Below are 22,536 nucleotides of genomic sequence, written 5' to 3' on the forward strand. Positions count from 1 at the left end.
ACTATTCATATTCCCATCTCTTGTTTAAATCACTACCTGGTTGCTAGGGTAAATAAGACCCTAGCAACCAGATAGCTGCTGAAATACCAAATGGAGAGCTGCTGAACAAAAAGCTAAATAACTGAAAAACCATTAAAAATAAAAGTGAATTCGAATGCGAACTACCCCTTTAAGCTAACTGATCCCAAACACAAATGTTTGCAGATCCCCTAACAGAAGTGCGCGTATGAATACTTTTACTACTAATACTAAACATTTTAGGGTAAAAAAAAAAAGCACCCCCACCCGCACTTTTGTACAGTATCCCTGGGAGTCAGTGGGAACGGCAAGAGGTAGTTGGGAGGTTAACTTTTTACGTCAGCAGTGAATCCACTAAGTGTCACATTAGCCGTAGGTCAGTCTGTGTATGGGCCATATTTAGCCTCCCCTAGTATCATCCTGCAAAAAAAAATATATATATATATATATTTATCTGTTGCAGGATGATGCTAGCTTACTTGCCCCCCCTTGGAAAATTTTCTGCGGACGCCCATGCATACTGACCTATCTATCCACTCACATACAGACCCATACTGACCTATCTATACACTCACGTACAGACCCATACTGACCTATCTATACACTCACATACAGACCCACACTGACCTATCTATACACTCACATACAGACCCATACTGACCTATCTATCCACTCACATACAGACCCACACTGACCTATCTATCCACTCACATACAGACCCATACTGACCTATCTATACACTCACATACAGACCCATACTGACCTATCTATACACTCACATACAGACCCATACTGACCTATCTATCCACTCACATACAGACCCATACTGACCTATCTATACACTCACATACAGACCCATACTGACCTATCTATACACTCACATACAGACCCATACTGACCTATCTATACACTCACATACATAAACCCATACTGACCTATCTATACACTCACATACAGACCCATACTGACCTATCTATACACTCACATACAGACCCATACTGACCTATCTATACACTCACATACATAAACCATATATACCAACATCAATACTAACTATAAATTTTAGTATGACAATAGCCTTTGATACAATGCTTGTTCAAGAACTCTTAACGGCATTAACAGAATCTGCCATCACAACATCACTAGGAAGGACATTCCCCAACCTCATGTATGCAAAGGGATAATTAATAGGCAAATGTTTCTATGTAAGTTAAATGAACAAACACCAAAGGATTTACATTTCTCAAGAAATGTTACAGAACATTTTATATATTAGCCTTAGTATATAACAAAGGTTCTCTTTACTGCATTGATTAACTTTATATCTGTTCATCTTGAACTAGAATTTTACAAACATTTCTGGAGTAAACCATGGCAAAAGTCTATGTATAAATCCTATAAACAAGTCCCTTAAGAACTCTTAATTTTTCAAAAATCCAGTCCATTAATCATATGAAAAAAATGTTTCAGTGAAAATGTTCCATTTTCAGGCCTTGTGCCATTGTATGGTCATCAAACTCCAAAGTGGATTCTAATATTCTCATGTTTTTCAAATGGGAGTATATTATATTTTATGATATACAAGTTTCAGTGAGTTACGTGACGCAAATGACATCACTAAGCACCCATAATAACGGATGACATCAGTAAGCACTTTTTAAAAGGATACATTTTACAGGATACTTATATTCATATGGTTTATATGTTTGAACAACAAAATACAGCTCTTTCAGGCCAGTTGAGAAATGAGCAGAAAGAACTCACTCCAGTTGACACAATAATGACACATTTAAACATATACAAATGCCTAAATGGGTTACCTCTGTGTTTCTTCTTTAGCTGCTTTAGAAGTATTAGCTACTTCATCTGTGTAGAACGTCTTTTGGCCCCTCTGTCTTCGTTTTCTACTTGGTGCAACATCAGGGGCATCATCAATGTAACTGACGAGTGATCTGCGCCGGGATGCTGCAGCTGTAGAAATACAATAATGCACAATTCATTCATTTTTGTAAAAACCAAACTGATGGAAAGATAATGAAAGATCTATGTTTATGGAAATCAAAACATGCATATTAACTGACAAGCAAACTTTAAACATTATGGGGCACATTCATGAAAACGCGAGTTCGAATCCCAAATGGGACAAATTTGAATCGGAAATGATAATTTCTGAAGATCGCAAATATCACGAATATGCTTGCGAAAAAAACATATTAGTCACGATAATATCGTATTGGTGATCTGAAAGTCACAAAATTTTCGTACTGAACGATCGCAAAATGCAGGAAAACCTTTCCGAATTTGATCCTTCTGTGCATGATTTTGGAAGCTTCCCATAGGAATCAATGGCACTGTGCAGCTCCAACCTGGCCCAAGGAAAGTCACGATAACGAAGCTTTATGAATCCGAAACTTTTGTACTCAACGCGACAATGCGATTTTGTCGCAAAGTAAGAAAAAGTCGCGAAAGCAACGGAAAAGTTGGGGAAAATACGAAGAAGTCGCGTAAGGTACAAAATTGTTGCAAAAAAATATGCTAATTACGAAAAAGACGCGTTTGGCCACATTCGGAACATTCGTACGTTAGTAAATGTGCCCCTATGTGTTCTTTCAATTTAGGGGCATTTATTGTGCAAATTTAAATACTGGACAGGACAATGTTCTTCAATTATGCCAGAATTATTGTGTAATTGCAGTTCTCTAATAAGATATATTGTCCAAAATCAATTAGAATTTGTAGAAATGGCTCCTGCCTCATTTGACTATTCCTGACTATGCTTCTTGCTGCCTGCCCTGACCCATTTCCTGTTTTTGCCTTTGCCTAATGCTTGTCTGTACCATTCTCTATGCAGTGTTTTAGGTCCCCTTCTCATCCTGCAGCAGAAAGTTCCTTGGCTCTAAAAGGGCATCTGTGAAGACAGGGGTCTGCAGGTGTTGGCAGGGGTCTCCTGATGCACTAAGAGGCGTTTTCTACAACAGACTTAGGGTTCCTGGCCCTACAGGGCTGTTTCTACAGCAGACTTATGGCCCCTGGCCCTACAGAGCTGTTTCTACAGCAGACTTAGGGCTCCTGGCCCTACAGGGCTATTTCTACAGAAGACTTAGGGCTCCTGGACCTAAAGGGCTATTTCTACAGCAGACTTAGGGCTCCATGACCTACAGGGCTATTTCTACAGCAGACTTAAGGCTCCTGGCCCTACAAGGCTATTTCTACAGCAGACTTAGGGCTCCTGGCTGTACAGGGCTATTTCTACAGCAGACTTAGAACTCCTGGTTAACAGACCATTTAGAATGCCATGAAACACAAGGTGCAAAGGAGTATTACATACAGGGTGCCCCTGAAAAAATAGGGTGCCCGCATCACTCGCACCTGCATTACTAAAAAAATAATGCCAATAAACACTGAAAAATTATGCCAGACAGACTTTGAAAATATTCTGTATTGCCAATGAATTCTCAATTTTGCCTCCCTACTACTGTACTACCTCCCTACTAGTACAGCATTGTACTTCTAATTGTGTTCATTAATGAAACCTGTGTGTTTTAATTTGCTGTCTGTTGAAATTCAAAGCTCTTTTCTTGCCATTATTTCTATCAGTGATCAAAATGCTAGGGGCCTATTTGTTTTACAATCTGAAAAATGCGGTAAAAAAATGAGAAAGCAAAAAAATTTTTCAGCCTCATTGAAAATAAATGGAATGATGTAATTCTCGTTGGCATACGACTTTTTTTCTGGGAGAATGTTCTCGCACTTTATTAGTGAATAGGCCTTCGAGAAAAAAGTTGCACGAGTTTTGTCGCTTCTATGTATGATATAGTCATGGACTCATGAAACCAAACCAGTACAGTCCATTGAAGGCTAGAATTACTACTATACATTGTAACATATTTGCATTTAAGAAAATCCAAAGAGACTAAGGGGCAGCTTTACTAACATTCGATTAAAAAACAATCACATGAAACAAAAACATGAAAATCCAAATGTAAAAACACACCATCTAAAAGCTTTTGAGGTCATGTAGAAGTCAGTGGGTGCTGTCCTATGCAAATTGTAGCAATCATTCTTAAAGTCGTGATTTTAGAGGTTTTCTGATTTCTTTTGTTTGTAAGTCCAGAAAGATTCATACGAAAAACGTTAGAACTGCAAAAAACAATCATAGTTTTTGTTGTCTTTTCATTTTCATTCCACATTTTTGCTTTTTATATTCAGATCTTTTAAGAAATGACTGGACATTCATGGTTTTACTGGAAATTAGTTCATTTGTGGTTTTAAAAAAACTTTAAAACCACTAACATCAGAATGTTAATAAATCTGCCTCTAAGACTTGTTTCTGTGCCGTAAGGGCCATAAAATAGCCTCTAAAATAGCAGCTTAAGATCTAAGTTATGTGAAAAGGTTTCTAAAAAACATCTGCAGTCTAAGTGAGACACTTTATACATATTCAACAATTTAGCAATTTGCGATACTCTACAAGTCAAACGTTATCTAGACAATGCAGTTGGGCATCACTTTCCAACAAGTCAGAATATGTGCACTGAAACCTGAGATTCCTGACAAATGCAGCAGTCTCTTGGGCTCGGGCAGAAATGTGTCAAAATAAACCACTGCCACCAAAAAAGGGAACCGAAGCAGGATTTTCTGTTTATTTAAAAAGCAATTTCCCCTATTCTTCCTTTTGTTAACATTAAGCAACCATCACAGTCTCCTTGTCACTATGTCTGTATTATTCACCTCAGTGTATGAATGTTTTTCCTTTGAATCATCCATGTAATATAGATATATAATATAAAAAAATAAATTAAATTAAAACTAAAAGATCATCTAGGGTTACAAACAGGGCACCTGAGAAAATGAAAAGCTTCCCGCTAGTACAACTTGCATCCTTACTACATATATGGTACCGTACTAGGGTTCATCTAGAACACCAGGCCTCAAGAGAGGTATGTAGCAATAAGTAGCTCACAGCTCAGTAAATGTTCTTAGCCTACAAAACCACTTTAGATTTATCAATGTGTGAAATTAGAGCTCACTACAGAACAACTCAAGTTTCATTGCTTAGTAGAATACCGTCAATGGCACAAGGCTGTGTTAGGTACAATTACATTACATGTTTTACATGCACAACTGGTTATGTCTACAATGCCTGCAATGTTTTACATTTGTTTGTTAACCTTAAGGAGCGGATTTATCAAAGTGTGAAATCTGAGCTCACTACACAAAAACTTGCCCACTTTTTATTCATTCCCATGGGATTTTAAATATGCTTCTAAAATCCTAAAGGAATAAATAGACCTATGACAGGCTATTGCCACTAATGGTATTCTACTAAGCAATGAAACTTCTGGCTAAAACCAGCCTAACAAAGCATTGCCTCAGTGTACCCCAAAGGAAAAACACTATGCCTATTTATTATTAGCTCTATGAAGACCACAGAAGTACACTTCATCAAATTCTTGGTTATATCATTTATGTAATGTAATATATGTATTCATTGAGACTCCCCCACTTAGGCTTATTTTTGTTATTGTCTGACTAGTGCTGCCTATCCACCCTTTTCTTTAACAGTCACTGCTGTGGCAAAAGGAGCCATCACTGGAAATACATTCCTAACCTAGCGCCAGATAGGAGTATATGTGATAACTTTATTGGCTGGCACATGGATAGAGCTAAAAACAAAAAGAGGAGCCCAGGGCCCAACTTGTGGTCCTGCTAATAGTCTGGAGGGAGCAGATTCAAACCCTGGTTTGTATGGTGACAAATCCCTGCATTGTCCTCTTGAGCCACTGGAGGCTTTTTTTTTTTTTTTCTTTTTTGCAGTGAACAGTTATGATTAACTTCTTTTTGCTGATTTTGATGTATCCACCTCCTTGTTTACTTCAGCTTCTGTTTGTTGTCTAATTAAGGGCCTTTATAAACCATTGTGCCAGTTCCTTGAACTGTTCTGCCTGCCCAGACCTTGGCCCAGACCATGGTCAGTTATCGGACTAGATCTTTGTGTCTGCTCAGTGATGTGTGCTTGGTACACCTTGCCATATTAGCAGACTGCTTTTGGCACAATATACCAGCATTATCCAGCTTATGGACTCCAACCTGTTACCATTTAGCCAGTGGTTCCTGGCACCAAGAGGTCACTCACTCCTAAACAGTAACATTCTGCAAAAATTTCTATACAAATGTCAAACAATTTACTTTATAAAGAGGTCATTTTATTAATTTATTTTTATTCCTATTGCAGTTGATCCCTTGTAGTGATGAGTGGAATTTTTTGCCAGGCATGGACTCATTTTATGGGTTTTTCTAAATTTTTGGGACAGATTCGCTCATCACTGGTCCCTTGTTTTTGGCCCCACTTACATCATGACTGGTTACACAAAATGAACAACAATAGGCCTGAAAATGTGTGCAAAGGATGAGCAGTCTCTATTATTATAAATTAATTAAATCTAATGAAGATTCAAACAACACAAAAATCTTACAAGTCAAGAAACAATTCTGTAATAAAAGGTTATTCTTTTACTGTATGAATATTTAACAATCACACTCAGGAATGGATTAAAAACCCTGGCACACCTATGTAACTTACAATAAAGACTAACATTTGGATGTGCAGGAAAGAATGCTGGGATGCCAGCATTTACCATTCAATCTGTCAAGATACCATAAATAATAAACCATGGAAAGCCACTTTAGTGGATAACAGGTTTCAGATAACCGAAATACAACTTCTTAGCTTTCACCAACTATATAATTGAGGCCTCTATCTCTGACCCATGTCACAGAGTGCTTTACAGTATATAATACATTCATTGTTGCACTGTAAGTCAGTTCAGGTTTTCTGCTAGACACATTCCTAAGTGCTCTATAATATCACAGATACAGATATGTATTAAAAGACCACATTAATGTAATATGGAAATAATACATCAAGTCCTAAAAATGGAAGAAAATTAATACTAAAGGGGTGATTAACTAAAGCTTGAATTGAGATTCCTGGAATTTTCCTAGAAGCCAGAGGTCTGCTCAGAGTTTGATCACTGAATTGATTTGGAAAGTTGTGGTAAAGAGTTTCAAGCTGGGTATTTATAATCAAACATTGTGCTTTTTGTTTGGGAAAAAAACATTCAACAATGTATAGATCCAGGCTAATCATTACCAAAAAACCCAAAGTTGGTAAATCTGGCTCTAATTGCAATTACATTTAACTATCACGTATTAAGATTGCCTTTGTTATTCCTCTTTATTGAGTGTGTTGCCTCATCATTGCATCATTAAGTTCATAATGTACGTTTAAACCCCTGGATCATTACGACCATGAGTAAGTGGCTTTTGACCAATTTATTCACGTTCTTATCCTTGTCCTGTGTCCAAGCTTAGCTCTGATCCTTATGTCAGTAGTTTTTTTGATCACTTTCTCCATATTATTATTATTATTATTAACATTTATTTATAAAGCGCCAACATATAGCCAACATATAGCCAACATATAGCGCTGTACAATAAGTGGGTTTCATACATCGGACATACAGAGTAACATATAAAGCAATCAATAACCGATACAAGAGGCGAAGAGGGCCCTGCCCAAAAGAGCTTACAATCTACAAGGAGAAAGGGTTGAGACACAAGGTGTGGGATGATGAGCCATGGCCTGTATTCCTGGACCTTTAGAATATTCTTTCTGTACTATAGAATATTTTACTTTTTAACTTAAATACATATATATATATTTGCATATATTTTAACAAAAGCAATCACAACCATCTGTTTTGTGTAACCAAACTAATGCAGTAACTCAAACATGAGCAATTGAGCACTGAGCAATGGTGAGAACATCTTTACTGTCCACTAAAACTGCTAGAGATATTTCAAGATAAACGATGTTGAATTATTTTCCTTATTGCTAAGTTAGACACGCCTAAGTTCTACCCAGTAGTGCAAAAGTACACTCGAGGGAATAGAGTTCCCACAAGAAATTAGGGAGTTAGAAATGTTCCAGAAGAACGAGGTCAATATAAATCAAAACTGGATTTTTTTTTATTTGTTTAATCTACCTAATGCCAATTTGACAAATTATTGTACTTGTACTCCCAAATTATTATTGTATTCCCAGATGTACTTCCTAGTACTACAAATAAGCTATTGTTGTTGTGGTCTTTTATCAACTCCCAAAACTTTACGTGATTATGGGTATGGTGGCTCCATGGTTAGCACTGCTGCATTTTAGCCGACGGATCAATGCTGATCAGGGCACTATCTGCAAGGAGTTTGTATGTTCTTCCTGTTTCTGAGATGCTCTGGGTACTCTGGTTTACTACCATTTTCAGAAAAGTTTTATTATAAATCAAATTTCAAATATTCAAGGTTTTTTTTTTCATTGACAAAAATGTGCACTTATTAAAAAAAAAAAAAAAACAACCAAGCAAAATCCCATTCTACCTACCATTGCCAATTAGCCTGCCAAATATAAAAAAATCTGAAAAGCTTTGAATTAAACTATTTTTGCAGCAAAAAAAACTTGAATCAAGGTTGGTAATAGATATTCCCCTAAGGCTAATGGCACACAGGGAGATTTGTCGCTGGGTAAAGACTCACAGCCTTTTGTTGCCCAACAAAACTACTTCAGTGAACATTTTTCATTGACAAAGTAAACGCATCACCAGTGATGCTACAATTACAGTACTAATCAGATGAAAGGTATTTTTGGCCATCTGGTCACCTGCTGAAAGGTGATTCAAGTGACGCATCGATCTGTGTGCCACTTCCTCAAGTCTCTAACACATGCACAGAGGACCTGCTCATGCAAATCACAATCTTATTTGCAACTTTTTGTGCACAATTCGCATTTCACTCAACTCAACGTCAATTTTATGATCAATTTGAAATTGCAAATTTGAATGTTTGATGATGAATATTTGAGATTTATCAAGCACAAAAAACTCAAAAACTCTAATATAAATAATTTGGCATCTAAAAGCTGCCGAGTTCCTGTAGGAGTCAGTGCAAGCAGTATTCAAGCTATTTTTGAATTCAAGTTTTAAAGATTGATTTAAATTTGGTTGATTTCATTGTGTTTTCAGTTGTTTTTTCACATTTTTAGGCAACTTAGTTTTCAAAATGATTTTTTTTAATGACTAAGCACACACTTGAGAGTCAAGATTCAGTTATGAATTTTTCTGGATTAGAAAAAAAGGACAATTTTGAAAATATTATTTTTAATAAATCAGTATGAGGTGATGGTCATGGCCTTTACAAACTCTATAAAACTAATATCTTATAAACCACTAAAAACAAAAAATGTAAATGCAAATTGCAAAAGTGCTCCGAGTAGTGATGAGCGAATCTGTCCCATTTTGCTTTGCCATAAAATTTGCGAAATGGCAAGAAAATTCACGAAACGCATTTGTTGCACGTTTTTTTTTTTCTCGCCTGGGCCTTTTTTGACGCAACCGCACCCTTTTTTACACGACCGCGCCCCTTTTGACATGACCGTGTGACAAATTTTTCCACTGCTAATTTTTACGGAAGTTCACTAGCTCCGAGGACTTACATTAATACATCGTTTGGGTAGAGATAAGCAAATCTGTCCCGCTTGGCTTCGGCGAAAATTTCACAAATCTTTCAAAGATACTCAAAACCCGAACAGTTTTTTTGATGTGGGCGACATTCTTTGTCGCACGGTGAATTTTTACACACCAAATTTTGTCACCCGTTTCATGAAACAATCTACCAATGGAGAAACGCAGAAATTCGCCACAAATCCACGCCTGCTGAATAATTTTGCCCATTGCTACTTTTGGGGGTTTAGATCCCTTTAAACGTAACAAAAAAAATAGTATTATGATTGACAGAACAATTTACAAAACAATTTGTTGAAGGGGGATATTTTACTACAAGGGATGTGCATTTCTAGATTCTTTTTAGTTGATATAAAATGGGCTCTGAAGTCACAAAGCATAATATAACATGTTATAATGTTGTCCAGAGGAAAAAAACAAACTATTTTCTTTAAGAAAGTATAGGAAAACTTTAGAATACAATCAACTGATTGCAAAATATTAAATATCTTTGGGTGCATTTTAAATGGCCTTTCTCCGGTAGGTTTAACCTCAAACTTAAATATCCTGTGCATACAGTACTATAAAATGCACGTTCTGACAAAAATCAGACTCTGTTATTAAATTAGATCTGGAAGTAGAACATATCTAGAAGATCTTTATATCTTTGTTAATCCAATTGCCAAAGTTCCTTCCACATGGTTTTAATAATAATTTAAAAGTCTAAACAGAAAAACGTATCTCCGTTTTCAGATATTTGCATTACAAGTGTTACATGAAGTTTCATGCGCTGCCTATAAAAATGAAAAGCAATGTGTATGGGGATTACCACTCGGACTATGTTCTTGATACTAACATTTATATTAAGACTTTCACACTGTAAATGACAATGTTCTTTTTAGCAATAAACTCTTTTTATGAAATGAGACAGCATGACCAGCTCCCAGGGTAATGCAGCCACGTCTTTATGAGGCACAAGCATACAAAAGTAATTAAGTCACTTTGAAGCTGCTTTATCTAATGATATCATTCTCTTGTTCAACAGTGTAACTTAAGCCAAATAATGAAAAGAAGTTGTTCATTCAACTGAAAAATGAAATCTTAGCAATGATATGGGAGAAAGAACACGGGATGATAACCACTACTCCTGATTATATAGGTGGCTCTGCATTATTTTAATGTAAACACAGGTTTGGTATCCGTTATTGAGAAAGCTCAGAATTAAGGGAATGCCATCTCCCATAGACTCAATTTTAATCAAACAACTCACAATTAAAAAAAAAAATTTCCCTTTTCTCTGTAATAATAAAACAGTACCTTGTACTTGATCCCAACTAAGATATAATTACCCCTTATTGGGGGCAGAACAGCCCTATTGGGTTTATTTAATGGTTAAATGATTCCCTTTTCTCTGTAATAATAAAACAGTACCTGTACTTGATCCCAACTAAGATATAATTAATCCTTATTGGAGGCAAAACAATCCTATTGGGTTTATTGAATGTTTAAATGACTTTGTAGTAGGCTGATCCAAATGATGGAAAGACCCCCTTATTTGGAAAACCCCAAGTCCTGAGCATTCTGGATAACAGGTTTCATACCTATAAATATAGAAATTTGAATACATATTTGTGCACATGGTTTAGTTTAATTTGCAAGACTAAATTCTAGTTGACCCAGAAGACAGTAGGAAACAAAATCTATAACTTTTGGGTCACAAAGTAGGTTGGCAGCTCATATTTTAGAACTACAACAACACTACCCACACTGCATTTGTACAGTATTATCTCAATATAAACTATGATAAAACTACAGGTGCTAACACTGAAAAAATAAATATGTTTACAGGGGTTGCTCACGTTCATGTATAAAACTCCCCTACAAGTATGTATGTATGTATGTATAATTTTATTTATAAAGCGCCACAAGGGTACGCAGCGCTGTACAGTCTTACAGAATACAAAATTACACACAGGGAGGACGAGTGATATAATAAATAAATACAATAAATACATATATATATATATATATATATATATATATATATAAGTGCCATGTGGTATGAGACACAGTAGGAAGGAGGTCCCTGCCCCATAGAGCTTACAATCTGAGTGGTTGGGTAACATACATAATTATTTTTCCATAATGCCAATGACATTCCGAGCATTCTGGATAACAGGTCCCATACCTGTACTGCAACTTTTTTTATATAATAAAATATCAGCACTGTGCAATGTTCTATAGTCATGCTGTAATCAGAGCAGAGAGAGAATGGATAGCAACAATTACTAAAATGTGCAAATAAAGCCATACCCATATACTGATATATGAAGCATTTGTCAAAAGGGTTACATTCATATATCAGCCTACTAGAATGCATACAATTATTCCATTCTTGGGACTAAAAATAAAACTTGGGTATAAGTAATTTAAATCATTCCTTTTCTTTCACTTTAAGAAACAGTATGGAATTATAATACACAAGCCATATTGATTTATTTCACTTCCAATCACTTTAGTGTTGCCTTGAGTATCCTGGGCAGTCACATTTCCAATTCTCTAATATACAAGAATATACAAGACAATTGAAGATGAAGCAGGAAGAAGGCATTAAGTAACAGGAACCTTGGAGAGCACCACAATTATCAATAGTGGTTGCATAAAATCATAAATAAGCAATGAAATACAAAGAATTATTAGGGACTCATTGATGAGACTGTACTTTCTTTATATTAAAACATTTGTTTAACTTTCTGCTTAAAGGACATGTTAACCCTAAAAATAATGTTTTGCCTATTAAAAGAAAACATAATTCCAAGCAACTTTCCAATGTGAATTTATTGAACATGTTCAGTGCTTTAAAAGTTGTGTAAATGTAATTGCTATAAAAAGCAGCATTTGCTGGATGTTTCTTTTTAAACAATGTTGCAAAGGTCAGTCTCCTCCAGTCAGACAGGTCTGTCAGTCTGCTGCCTTGTGTTACATTGTTTTAAACATCAGAGCCACCAGGGCAGAGAATAGAAAAGGACTGGCAAACACTACTTTTAATAACAATTATATATACAAACTGTCTGGCAAAACTGTAATAACACATAAAACAACCTAAAACCCCCAGAAATGTGTCAAACTTTAAATAACCTGCTAAATTTAGTAAAATGGGAGTGGTATTTAGGGGGTGGTAACAAATATGGGCGTGGTTAAAACATTTCTGCCGCACTACGCACAACATTTCTTTTTGTCCCTCTTTCCATTTTCCAAATATTGGCAGGTATGCTATATTTCCATCAAAGCTTTTTCAGAGCAGCAGTTGTCGTGACAGAAGCCACCGATAGCTAGCCATCAATAATAGGAGTCTCCCTTTCAACCCCAAGAGCACTAAAGTTAAAGGGGACCCAGACTGTGTAATAAAGGTCCTTTACAAATAAAACATTTTTATTAATACAACCATTCCCTTTATAAAGGCATTTCAAAATCCCACCTGTCAATCATCTATTGCCTTAGGCATTCAGCATTCATTCAGTTTATTTTGCTTGACAAACACAATAGAAAATAATTTGGAATTATTTCTTAGGGTGACAGGTCCCCTTTAAGTGCTGTCAGTCTTTCATTAATAAAAAGGATGTAATGACACCAGAGCTTGTTACTTGCAATTCAGTATCTCACCATGAAAAAGAGTTGTGAGGTTTATAATAAAATATACATATTGTACTTTACTGTGCACAGTGAAACAAAAAGTTTTTCACTCCAGATGAAGGTTTCTGTGTGAGACTGAAACGTTGAGTAATAAACCTTTATATTTTTACATTTACATTTTGTTCACAATTCTTTAGTTCATAGGAGTGCTGTCCTTGTTCCAGTATATATATATAGTCATACATAATTAAACAAGTATAAACTAAAGCAGAATCATGTATGTATATGTGAATGCTTTAATTTACCAAGTTTAGCAACATACAAACAGTAGAGCTCATCAGGGCCTTTTCATAGAGGGAGGCATGTGTTGCTACAACCATTTCATTACAGACAATAAATTTGCTTGGACATGAGAAAGTGCCCATTGATAATGTTGTCTTTAACATGAGAGGTCAGGGTTCAGTAAAGATAAACATTCCCTTTTGCTACCAAGGCTCCTACATTGTGTATTTGTTTTGTTAGCATTGTATTCCACACAACCACAAATGTTCTTCTCTCTCAGCTGCTCTACATATGCCTAAAGAGATCTGAAGCAGGCAATCTGATGATTTAACGGTTGATATTCCTTCTGATCGTTTTCAACAAAAAGTTCTTTTTTTATTTTTTTTTTCCTGTCGTTTTACAACTATGTCAACAGATGAACAAAGTTAAGGGGTTTCTTCCCATGGTGAAGAAATGTATTCATTACTATAAATCACCTAACAATGGCACTAAAACCATAATTTTTCTAAACATTTTTTGAACAGGCATTTCCTCTGCTCTGTACTGTAACCCTTTGAATTACGGCCACTGAAGAGCCTACATTCCCTGGCACATCCAGGGAAAAAGATATGCTGCCACCGAAGATGAGAGCAACTGATAATGTTTTTTTTAAGAATGTTTAGAATAAAGCTGCAGGATTAATGATCTGGGACAGTACAATATCTATTCCTTATGATTCTGGGTAAGTAACTTTTCTCATTGTCTGATACAAACTGCTTACAGTACTAGAGTAAATACAGTATACAGAGCTACTGTTTTATTATTACAGAGAAAAAGGTAATCATTTTTAAAAATCGGAATTTTTTTTATTAAAATGGAGTCTATGGGAGATAACAGATCCAATTCCCTTTAGATAGTATGAAAGACTGACTACTAACATGAAAGTACTGTATAAGCTTCTGCAAAACAGAAAACTTCTGCAACTCCATTGCATATTTGCACAGCAACTTTGGCCTGACTTTGGTCTGAAAACCTATAAACTGAATTATGTTCACAAGGAAAACACACTAAAACCATCAACAGATCCCTTGTTAAAAATCAGAAGTCCTAGTTAACTTGCTTGCTATGACATGTTATTCTGAACCATTATCCCTTATCTGGAAAGTCATTATCCAGGATGTTCCAAATCACAGGAAGCCCATCTCCCATAGAGCCCATGTTAACCAAATAATTACATTTTTCTTAATCCTTCTTCTCGGTAATAATAATAAAACAGTACCTTGTAGTTAATGGTAACTAAGCTGCACAAATCCATATTGGTGGCAGAACAATCCTATTTGGTTTATTTTAATGGTTTTTAACATACATAAGGTATAGAGATCTAAATTATGAAAAGCTCTCTTATTCAGAAAACATTTCAATCATTCTGGATAATTGATCCTATATCTATACCAGTATTTATTAATTTAAGCCACACAAGCGGATTTGAAAAACTTTGTCCAGAGTACAAGCGAGTGAAATCCTAAATATGAGACACTGTAAGAGAAATGCAAAACAAGTATGGTGGTGGATCTAGATGACCTATAGCTAAGGTCTAACACAGCAGTAACTATAGAAAATGGGAAAGAGGAGGGGTTTAGTTAAGTTTTAAAGATTAAGATGGAACAGTAGGTTTTGACTACTTTTCCTTAGACAATGATATTTTACAGGGGTCCTAGTGGGAAAGAGGCTGCAAAAATAATACATATATGCCTTATCAGTCTCATAGTTTGAATAATGAAAATATACAATGAAGCAGAATATCAAGAAACGCAGAGAATATCAGTTTAACAGGTTTGTGTAATATTTACACAATGGAATTCGCAAAGCCCATCTGTAAAGTGGTAATTCTACCAGGACTCTGTTGGAATGTAGTGTACAACACAGGATCTTACAGTCAGATTCCAGTCATGCACTGCACAGGGCTGCTAGCACTGGTCTCTTCTTTTTGTCCTTTCAATAGGTTGCTGGGAAATTCCAGTATACCTAAGCAATAGCCACAACCGGGATCTAATACAGAATGAAGTCAGAAATATAAGTAAAACAGTGCAGCTATTATTCAGTTCAGATTTTCACATATTCCATAAATACAGAAGCTAACTAAGCCACAAAAGATAAAATACATGCCTTGTGCAAACAAAACCCATCAAGATTATTCTTTGGATCAACAGACTTTTATATTCCAATCAACTAATTCTCAAACGTAACAAGTTAAAATGTCTGTCATACTGTATAGTAACCGAGCTGGCTCCAGTGCTGTGGGCGGCATTAACAATTTAAGGTTTTATATTGCTCATTGGCTACTTTTATTTCAAAAACTAACAGCATATTCAGAAATTCAGAAGCCTAATTTGGTCTAATTTGCTAAAAGGGGATGAAGTGCAAAAAGCTTAATTAGCCATGTTTTTTTTTTCAAAATTAAAAAAATGATCGTAATTGCGCTTGGTGATAAAAATATGAGATGCAGGGGACATAATCGTATATTGACAGAGAAGTGGGGGTAACAGAATACATACAAAAGCATGTGTTTTCCCACGCCACAATTTGGCCTTTCAACGTGTGCAAAGTTGAACAATTCTTTGCATTATTGTAAAAGAGACCCAATGGATCATATACTTTTTTATGGCATTTACTCATTTATGGTATAATGGCATTTTCCCAGTGGTTATTGGCATATTAATCTACATCAGGGCATTAACATCATGTACCTGAGTAGATAGACAACAGCAGTTTTTACATCTGATGCTTTCAGGGCTTTTAGACCTTTAGGAGAAGAATGGTGGTGCAATGGTTAGCACTGCGAGCTCTGGGATTCTTGACTCATTTCCAGCCAGGGCACTACCTATAAGGAGTTTGTATTTTCTACCCAAGTCTGCATGGGTTTCTTCTACCTACTATGGTTCCCTCCCACACAAAAAGCCTCAGTGTGTGACTGTGATAGGAATTTTAGGACTGTAATTTTAGGACAGTAAGCTCCAATGGAGCAGACACTGATGTTTGAGATTTTGTGAATCTCAAATTGAGCTTGTACCCACCATGGGGCCCCTGACTACCCTGTACACCGTGTACCCCACCCCCTTTATGGTCCTGACATGCTGGTCTATTAATTGTAATCAGTCACCTTTGCTTAAAGAATATAATATTTTTCAATGATATGGAAAGGGAGAGAGACAGCTCTGACTAATAAATGCAGCTGTTAATGAAGCTGGGATTGGGGAGGAAATATGAATTGAAGGCAAACGGTCATAAGTATAAAAATGGTTAGAGGGATTCTGTCATGATGTTTATGGTGTACTTGTATGTATGTATAACTTTATTTATAAAGCGCCACAAGGGAATGCAGCGCTGTACAATCTTACAAAATACAAAATTACACACAGGGGGGACAAGTGTTATAATAAATAAATACAATAAATATATATATAAATGCACAGGGAATAAGTGCCATGTGGTATGAGACACAGTAGGAAGGAGGTCCCTGCCCCGTAGAGATTACAATCTAAGCGGTTGTACTTTTTATTTCTAAATTGCACTGTCTACATAGAAAATAATTCACTTTTTTTTAGCTGTAATATTGGTGTGTAGGCGCCATCTCAATGCATTGTGCCTGAGTCTGAACTTTCAGAAGGAGCCAGCGCTACACATTAGAACTGCTTTCAGGTAACCTATTGTTTCTCCTACTCCCATGTAACTGGAGGAGTCCCAAGCCGGACTTGGATCTCTTACTATTGAGTGCTATTCTGATACCTACTGGGAGCTGCTATCTTGCTCCCTTCCCATTGTTCTTCCCTGTTGGAGGGGAAAGGGGATGATATCACAAGTCACATTGCTGTGGCACCCTGGGAAATGGAAAAAAAGTAACAAAAAGGGCAATCTACAGTAATAAGTCAAATCAACTAGACTTGCTGTATTTTTTTGTTTGTTTTTTTTTCTCCTTGAAGACGTTTCGCAAGACCCAATATAAAACATAAGAAGAATAAAATTGTGTATGTAGTGCAGTGAGGAATACTCTGGCTTGTATGTGGGAGAAACAAACAACAGTTACACTAAGGAGAGACAGCTCTCCTGGCCAAGTTCACATTCTGAACAGGGAGGAGGACTGGTGAGGAGTTAAAAATATGTGAAAACAGAAAAAACAAAGTTTGAATAGAGGCAAGGGGTGGGACATCTATCGCCAGCCACAAACAATGCTGCCCCTCTCCCTGGACAGTTTAATAACACCTCATAGTTCCAATTATGCTGATACAACATCTTACCTTCATGAGGTCTCTGAGCCCATTCTGGTTATGCTAAACAGATTATGCTGATTGGAGCAAGATTCCAGGGTATTTGTGACTGCAGAAATATCTTTGTATAAGTCATTCTTAATTGAGAAAGCCAGTCAGATGACTAGCGAAATGTCATCAAAGGAAAGAAAAAAAAAGACCAGTTGATTTGGCTTGTTACTACAGATATATCATGACCTGGATGAACGATAACCTTCACAGACAAAAAGAGCAATACTCCAAGTAATGGAAAAACTAGATACTGTTCAAACACTGAAAAAATACTGCTAGTTTAGTAAATGAGTCATTTATAATTGCTATTATAAAATGATGAAATGATGGAATTAAATACCACAGACACTTGCAATCACACTGTTCTTAGTACAATCTGTAAGTGGCTGAGTTTTATGACCAAAGGGTAGAAATGAATAGTACGTTTCAGTAGAAATTTGGACCAAAGAGCAGTTTCTTAAACAAGTTGTTTGGCTTAGCCTGATTTAACAACAAAAAAAATAAAAATAAAACTCTTTTTCCACAATTGATAGGAAGTGGTGATGGCCAAATTAAGGCTGGCAAAATGTGCTTTGTGCACAAAATGTACTCTAATGGTTATACATTTCTCTGCCAAAAATAAATAAACACCGACATTGCTAATAACATGTACAAAAGTCATTCACGCATGAGAAATGGGAACAGGTCAAGCATCAACCATCAGCCCTGATCAGCTGCAATAATGATTAAATGCTTGATTGGCTCATGTTTTAGTTCAAAGATAAACTGAAATCCAGGGCTACACTCTTTGTATACGGTCAGGTCTGTCACTTTAACCCTAATACTAAAGCTACAGTTATTTCCTATGCTGCAGGTAAGTTTGCTTAGTAATGTAACACTTGTTTGGCTGTAATTAGGGGTATATACCAGGCTAGTTGGACTTAGATCATGTGTTACATGCAACCCCCTTTCCCAGGATGGGCCTCCGCTATATGGGAGCTGAGTCTAGGGCTATATGGTGTAGTTGAACTACCACTCACACTGGTGTTGTGCAGAAGATTAAAGGAATAGGACGCCAGGAGCTCTTGCAGATTAACTAGATAAAGCTTTATTGTCCAAGACAAGATGTATCAATGCAGGAATCAGCAAATACTCACACAGAGTTGAGGTAGACCAGCATACAGAAGTACAATCGATAACACAGATGAGCAATAGGTGGAATAAGATGTTTCCCAGGTAATCCCTTCTCATCAAGAGGTAGGCAGCTCACCAGTGTAGTCCCTTCTCTTCAAGAGGTAGGGCAAGGCATATTTGCTAACCTAAGTCCCTAGCACTTCTGTGTCCCTACAATAAGGCAATAAAGGCCTAGTAGGAAGACTACTCCTTTCCTAGTATTCTGGATGGGGCTAAGGCTGCCCTTACTAAATAAGTGTGACTGATCTCACACCTCCTAGAGGGTGCTATTACAAATGCTGCTATGCTGTCTTTTCCTCATCCACGGGGCCCTGTCCCCGACTTATCAGATGTAATGCTACTGGGGCCTTAGTGCTCCAGGCTCAGTGGACTGATGCCTGAAAGCAGTGGCAGCCAAAGAGGAAGCCACTCCCTCCAGCTAGACACTATATCAGCCTGCAGGGGGATTGGTCAACCTGTATAGACCTATGGGGAATAGTATTAGAACTGTAACTTAAGTACAGGGGCTATTACCCAATAACAGTAAAGGTGTGAAGAGGTAGGGGATAAAGCCATAGGGAGCTTAACCCTATGGGTCCCTACAGTAATACAGTGGTGTGAAAAACTATTTGCCCCTTCCTGATTTCTTATTCTTTTGCATGTTTGTCACACTTAAAGGTTTCTGCTCATCAAAAACCGTTAACTGTCAGTCAAAGATAACATAATTGAACACAAAATGCAGTTTTTAAATGAAGGTTTACGTTATTAAGGGAGAAAAAAAACTCCAAATCTACATGGCCCTGTGAGAAAAAGTGATTGCCCCCCTTGTTAAAAATAACTTAACTGTGGTTTATCAATTTCAATTTTCAATTTCAATATCAATTTCTGTAGTCACCCCCAGGCCTGATTACTGCCACACCTGTTTCAATCAAGAAATCACTTAAATAGGAGCTACCTGACACAGAGAAGTAGACCAAAAGCACCTCAAAAGCTAGACATCATGCCAAGATCCAAAGAAATTGAGGAACAAATGAGAACAAAAGTAATTGAGATCTATCAGTCTGGTAAAGGTTATAAAGCCATTTCTAAAGCTTTGGGACTCCAGCGAACCACAGTGAGAGCCATTATCCACAAATGGCAAAAACATGGAACAGTGGTGAACCTTCCCAAGAGTGGCCGGCCGACCAAAATTACCCCAAGAGCGCAGAGACAACTCATCCGAGAGGCCATAAAAGACCCCAGGACAACATCTAAAGAACTGCAGGCCTCACTTGCCTCAATTAAGGTCCACCATAAGAAAGAGACTGGGCAAAAACGGCCTGCATGGCAGATTTCCAAGGCGCAAACCACTTTTAAGCAAAAAGAACATTATGGCTTGTCTCAATTTTGCTAAAAAACATCTCAATGATTGCCAAGACTTTTGGGAAAATATCTTGTGGACCGACGAGACAAAAGTTGAACTTTTTGGAAGGTGCGTGTCCCGTTACATCTGGCGTAAAAGTAACACAGCATTTCAGAAAAAGAACATCATACCAACAGTAAAATATGGTGGCGGTAGTGTGATGGTCTGGGGTTGTTTTGCTGCTTCAGGACCTGGAAGGCTTGCTGTGATAGATGGAACCATGAATTCTACTGTATACCAAAAAATCCTGAAGGAGAATGTCCGGCCATCTGTTCGTCAACTCAAGCTGAAGCGATCTTGGGTGCTGCAGCAGGACAATGACCCAAAACACACCAGCAAATCCACCTCTGAATGGCTGAAGAAAAACAAAATGAAGACTTTGGAGTGGCCTAGTCAAAGTCCTGACCTGAATCCTATTGAGATGTTGTGGCATGACCTTAAAAAGGCGGTTCATGCTAGAAAACCCTCAAATAAAGCTGAATTACAACAATTCTGCAAAGATCAGTGGGCCAAAATTCCTCCAGAGCGCTGTAAAAGACTCGTTCCAAGTTATCGCAAACGCTTGATTGCAGTTATTGCTGCTTAGGGTGGCCCAACCAGTTATTAGGTTCAGGGGGCAATTACTTTTTCACACAGGGCCATGTAGGTTTGGATTTTTTTTCTCCCTAAATAATAAAAACCCTAATTTAAAAACTGCATTTTGTGTTTACTTGTGTTATCTTTGACTAATAGTTAAATGTGTTTGATGATCAGAAACATTTTGTGTGACAAACATGCAAAAGAATAAGAAATCAGGAAGGGGGCAAATAGTTTTTCACACCACTGTATATACAGTTACTTCCAGGTACGGAAGTGATGTTTCCAGTGATATAACTTGTGCCCAAAACATCAGCTTCTATTGTGTCTTTATCCAGGTCTACTACACATACACATGCTTACAGGATATATTTTCCTCTGAAGTTTATAGCAAAAAGTATGGTGTAGTAGTAGTGGTGTTCTAAGACAATTGCAAAGGATCTACAAATTTTTAACAAAACATGAGGATCAACTGCAAAATTGCTTAAATGTATTTTATGTAGAACATAATGTATTAAAAGCTAAAATGCTGGGTAATGCCAAATTGAATTGAAAAATTAAATATTTTGGGTCAAATAGTATCAGAATCAGGATTGGTGAATGTAGCAATGAAATCTGAGCTGTCAGTGTAGACAGAGGAGTAGGGATGGTTAGTCCTACAAATAAGCAGAAAAGGTATCGCTGATCTATCTAAAAGGACTAAACCTGTCATTGCAAGTGCTATTTTTACTATTTCTTTATAAGAACCTACTACACATAAAATGTTAGTTTACATTTGTGTCAGCCTATTTTGTTCATGTTTTTTTTCCAACATATTGGCACAGCAGATAAAGCAAATCAGCACTTTTAGGTACCACTTTTGTTTTATGATTAATGAAATAAGGTTTAACTTAAAAATATTCCCAGCCTTTACTTTGCTACAGACTTATTTTTGTACAATAAGATAATTAAAGGAGAAATAGGCAGTTACACTATATATGGCTGTTGTGAATTTCTTACCAGTCTTAGAGGCAACTGCAGGGCTTTCCTGCTCCTCATCAGTTGAGCCAGCAAAGGCATCATACTTCATTTCCTTGGCCACAAGAGTATCATCAGGAGCAGTTTCTTCACTGTGTTGGAAAAATAGTATGAGTGACGCTATAGAATTACAATAACAGTACTACTGTGCCACAAATGAACCTTTATAGAGTAAAACTAACCAGTTAACTTTCATGAGCTGCATAAAACCATCCATCATTTTCATCTTTATTGTTGCTAGGAAATGTATTATTTACTATTATTATTTTAAATATAATTATTGAAGTCTTGTCATAAACCGGAAAAAAGTGCAGTATGCTACATGACAAGCATTTCAGGTTCTTTACAATATGAAAGCAATGGATCCACTATAATCATCCCCAAAAATGATTTGTTGCTAAATTGCTCTTGATATAACACTTGCTCTTCAAACGACAATGTTGTTCATCGCTTTACTTTACTTGCATTATTTGTTTCTGACTTTGTTCACACTTTCTTTCTATATCCTTTTTCCCTTGAATTTAAAGTGAATTTTTAACGTTTTCCTTTTTTCTCTTAAGACCACAACTAGCTGAGGATTCTGCTTACTTTCTCATTATTTCATATTATG

The 22,536-nt window shown here is 36.7% G+C and overlaps 1 protein-coding gene across 2 annotated transcripts in view; it reads right to left on the minus strand.

Annotated features, from left to right (window-relative positions):
* Positions 1–22,536, minus strand: part of xrcc4 (X-ray repair complementing defective repair in Chinese hamster cells 4) — a 151,971-nt gene that overhangs the window by 40,705 nt on the left and 88,730 nt on the right. For both annotated transcript variants that reach the window (NM_001113080.2, XM_012970791.3), the window contains exons 6-7: positions 21,909–22,018; positions 1,839–1,989 (exon numbers count right to left, since the gene is read on the minus strand). In NM_001113080.2, coding sequence (NP_001106551.1) covers positions 1,839–1,989; positions 21,909–22,018 — 261 coding nt within the window. The remainder of the gene's footprint in view (positions 1–1,838; positions 1,990–21,908; positions 22,019–22,536) is intronic.

This window comes from Xenopus tropicalis, chromosome 1 (genome assembly GCF_000004195.4).
Source record: "Xenopus tropicalis strain Nigerian chromosome 1, UCB_Xtro_10.0, whole genome shotgun sequence".
Classification (NCBI taxonomy): Eukaryota; Metazoa; Chordata; class Amphibia; order Anura; family Pipidae; genus Xenopus; species Xenopus tropicalis.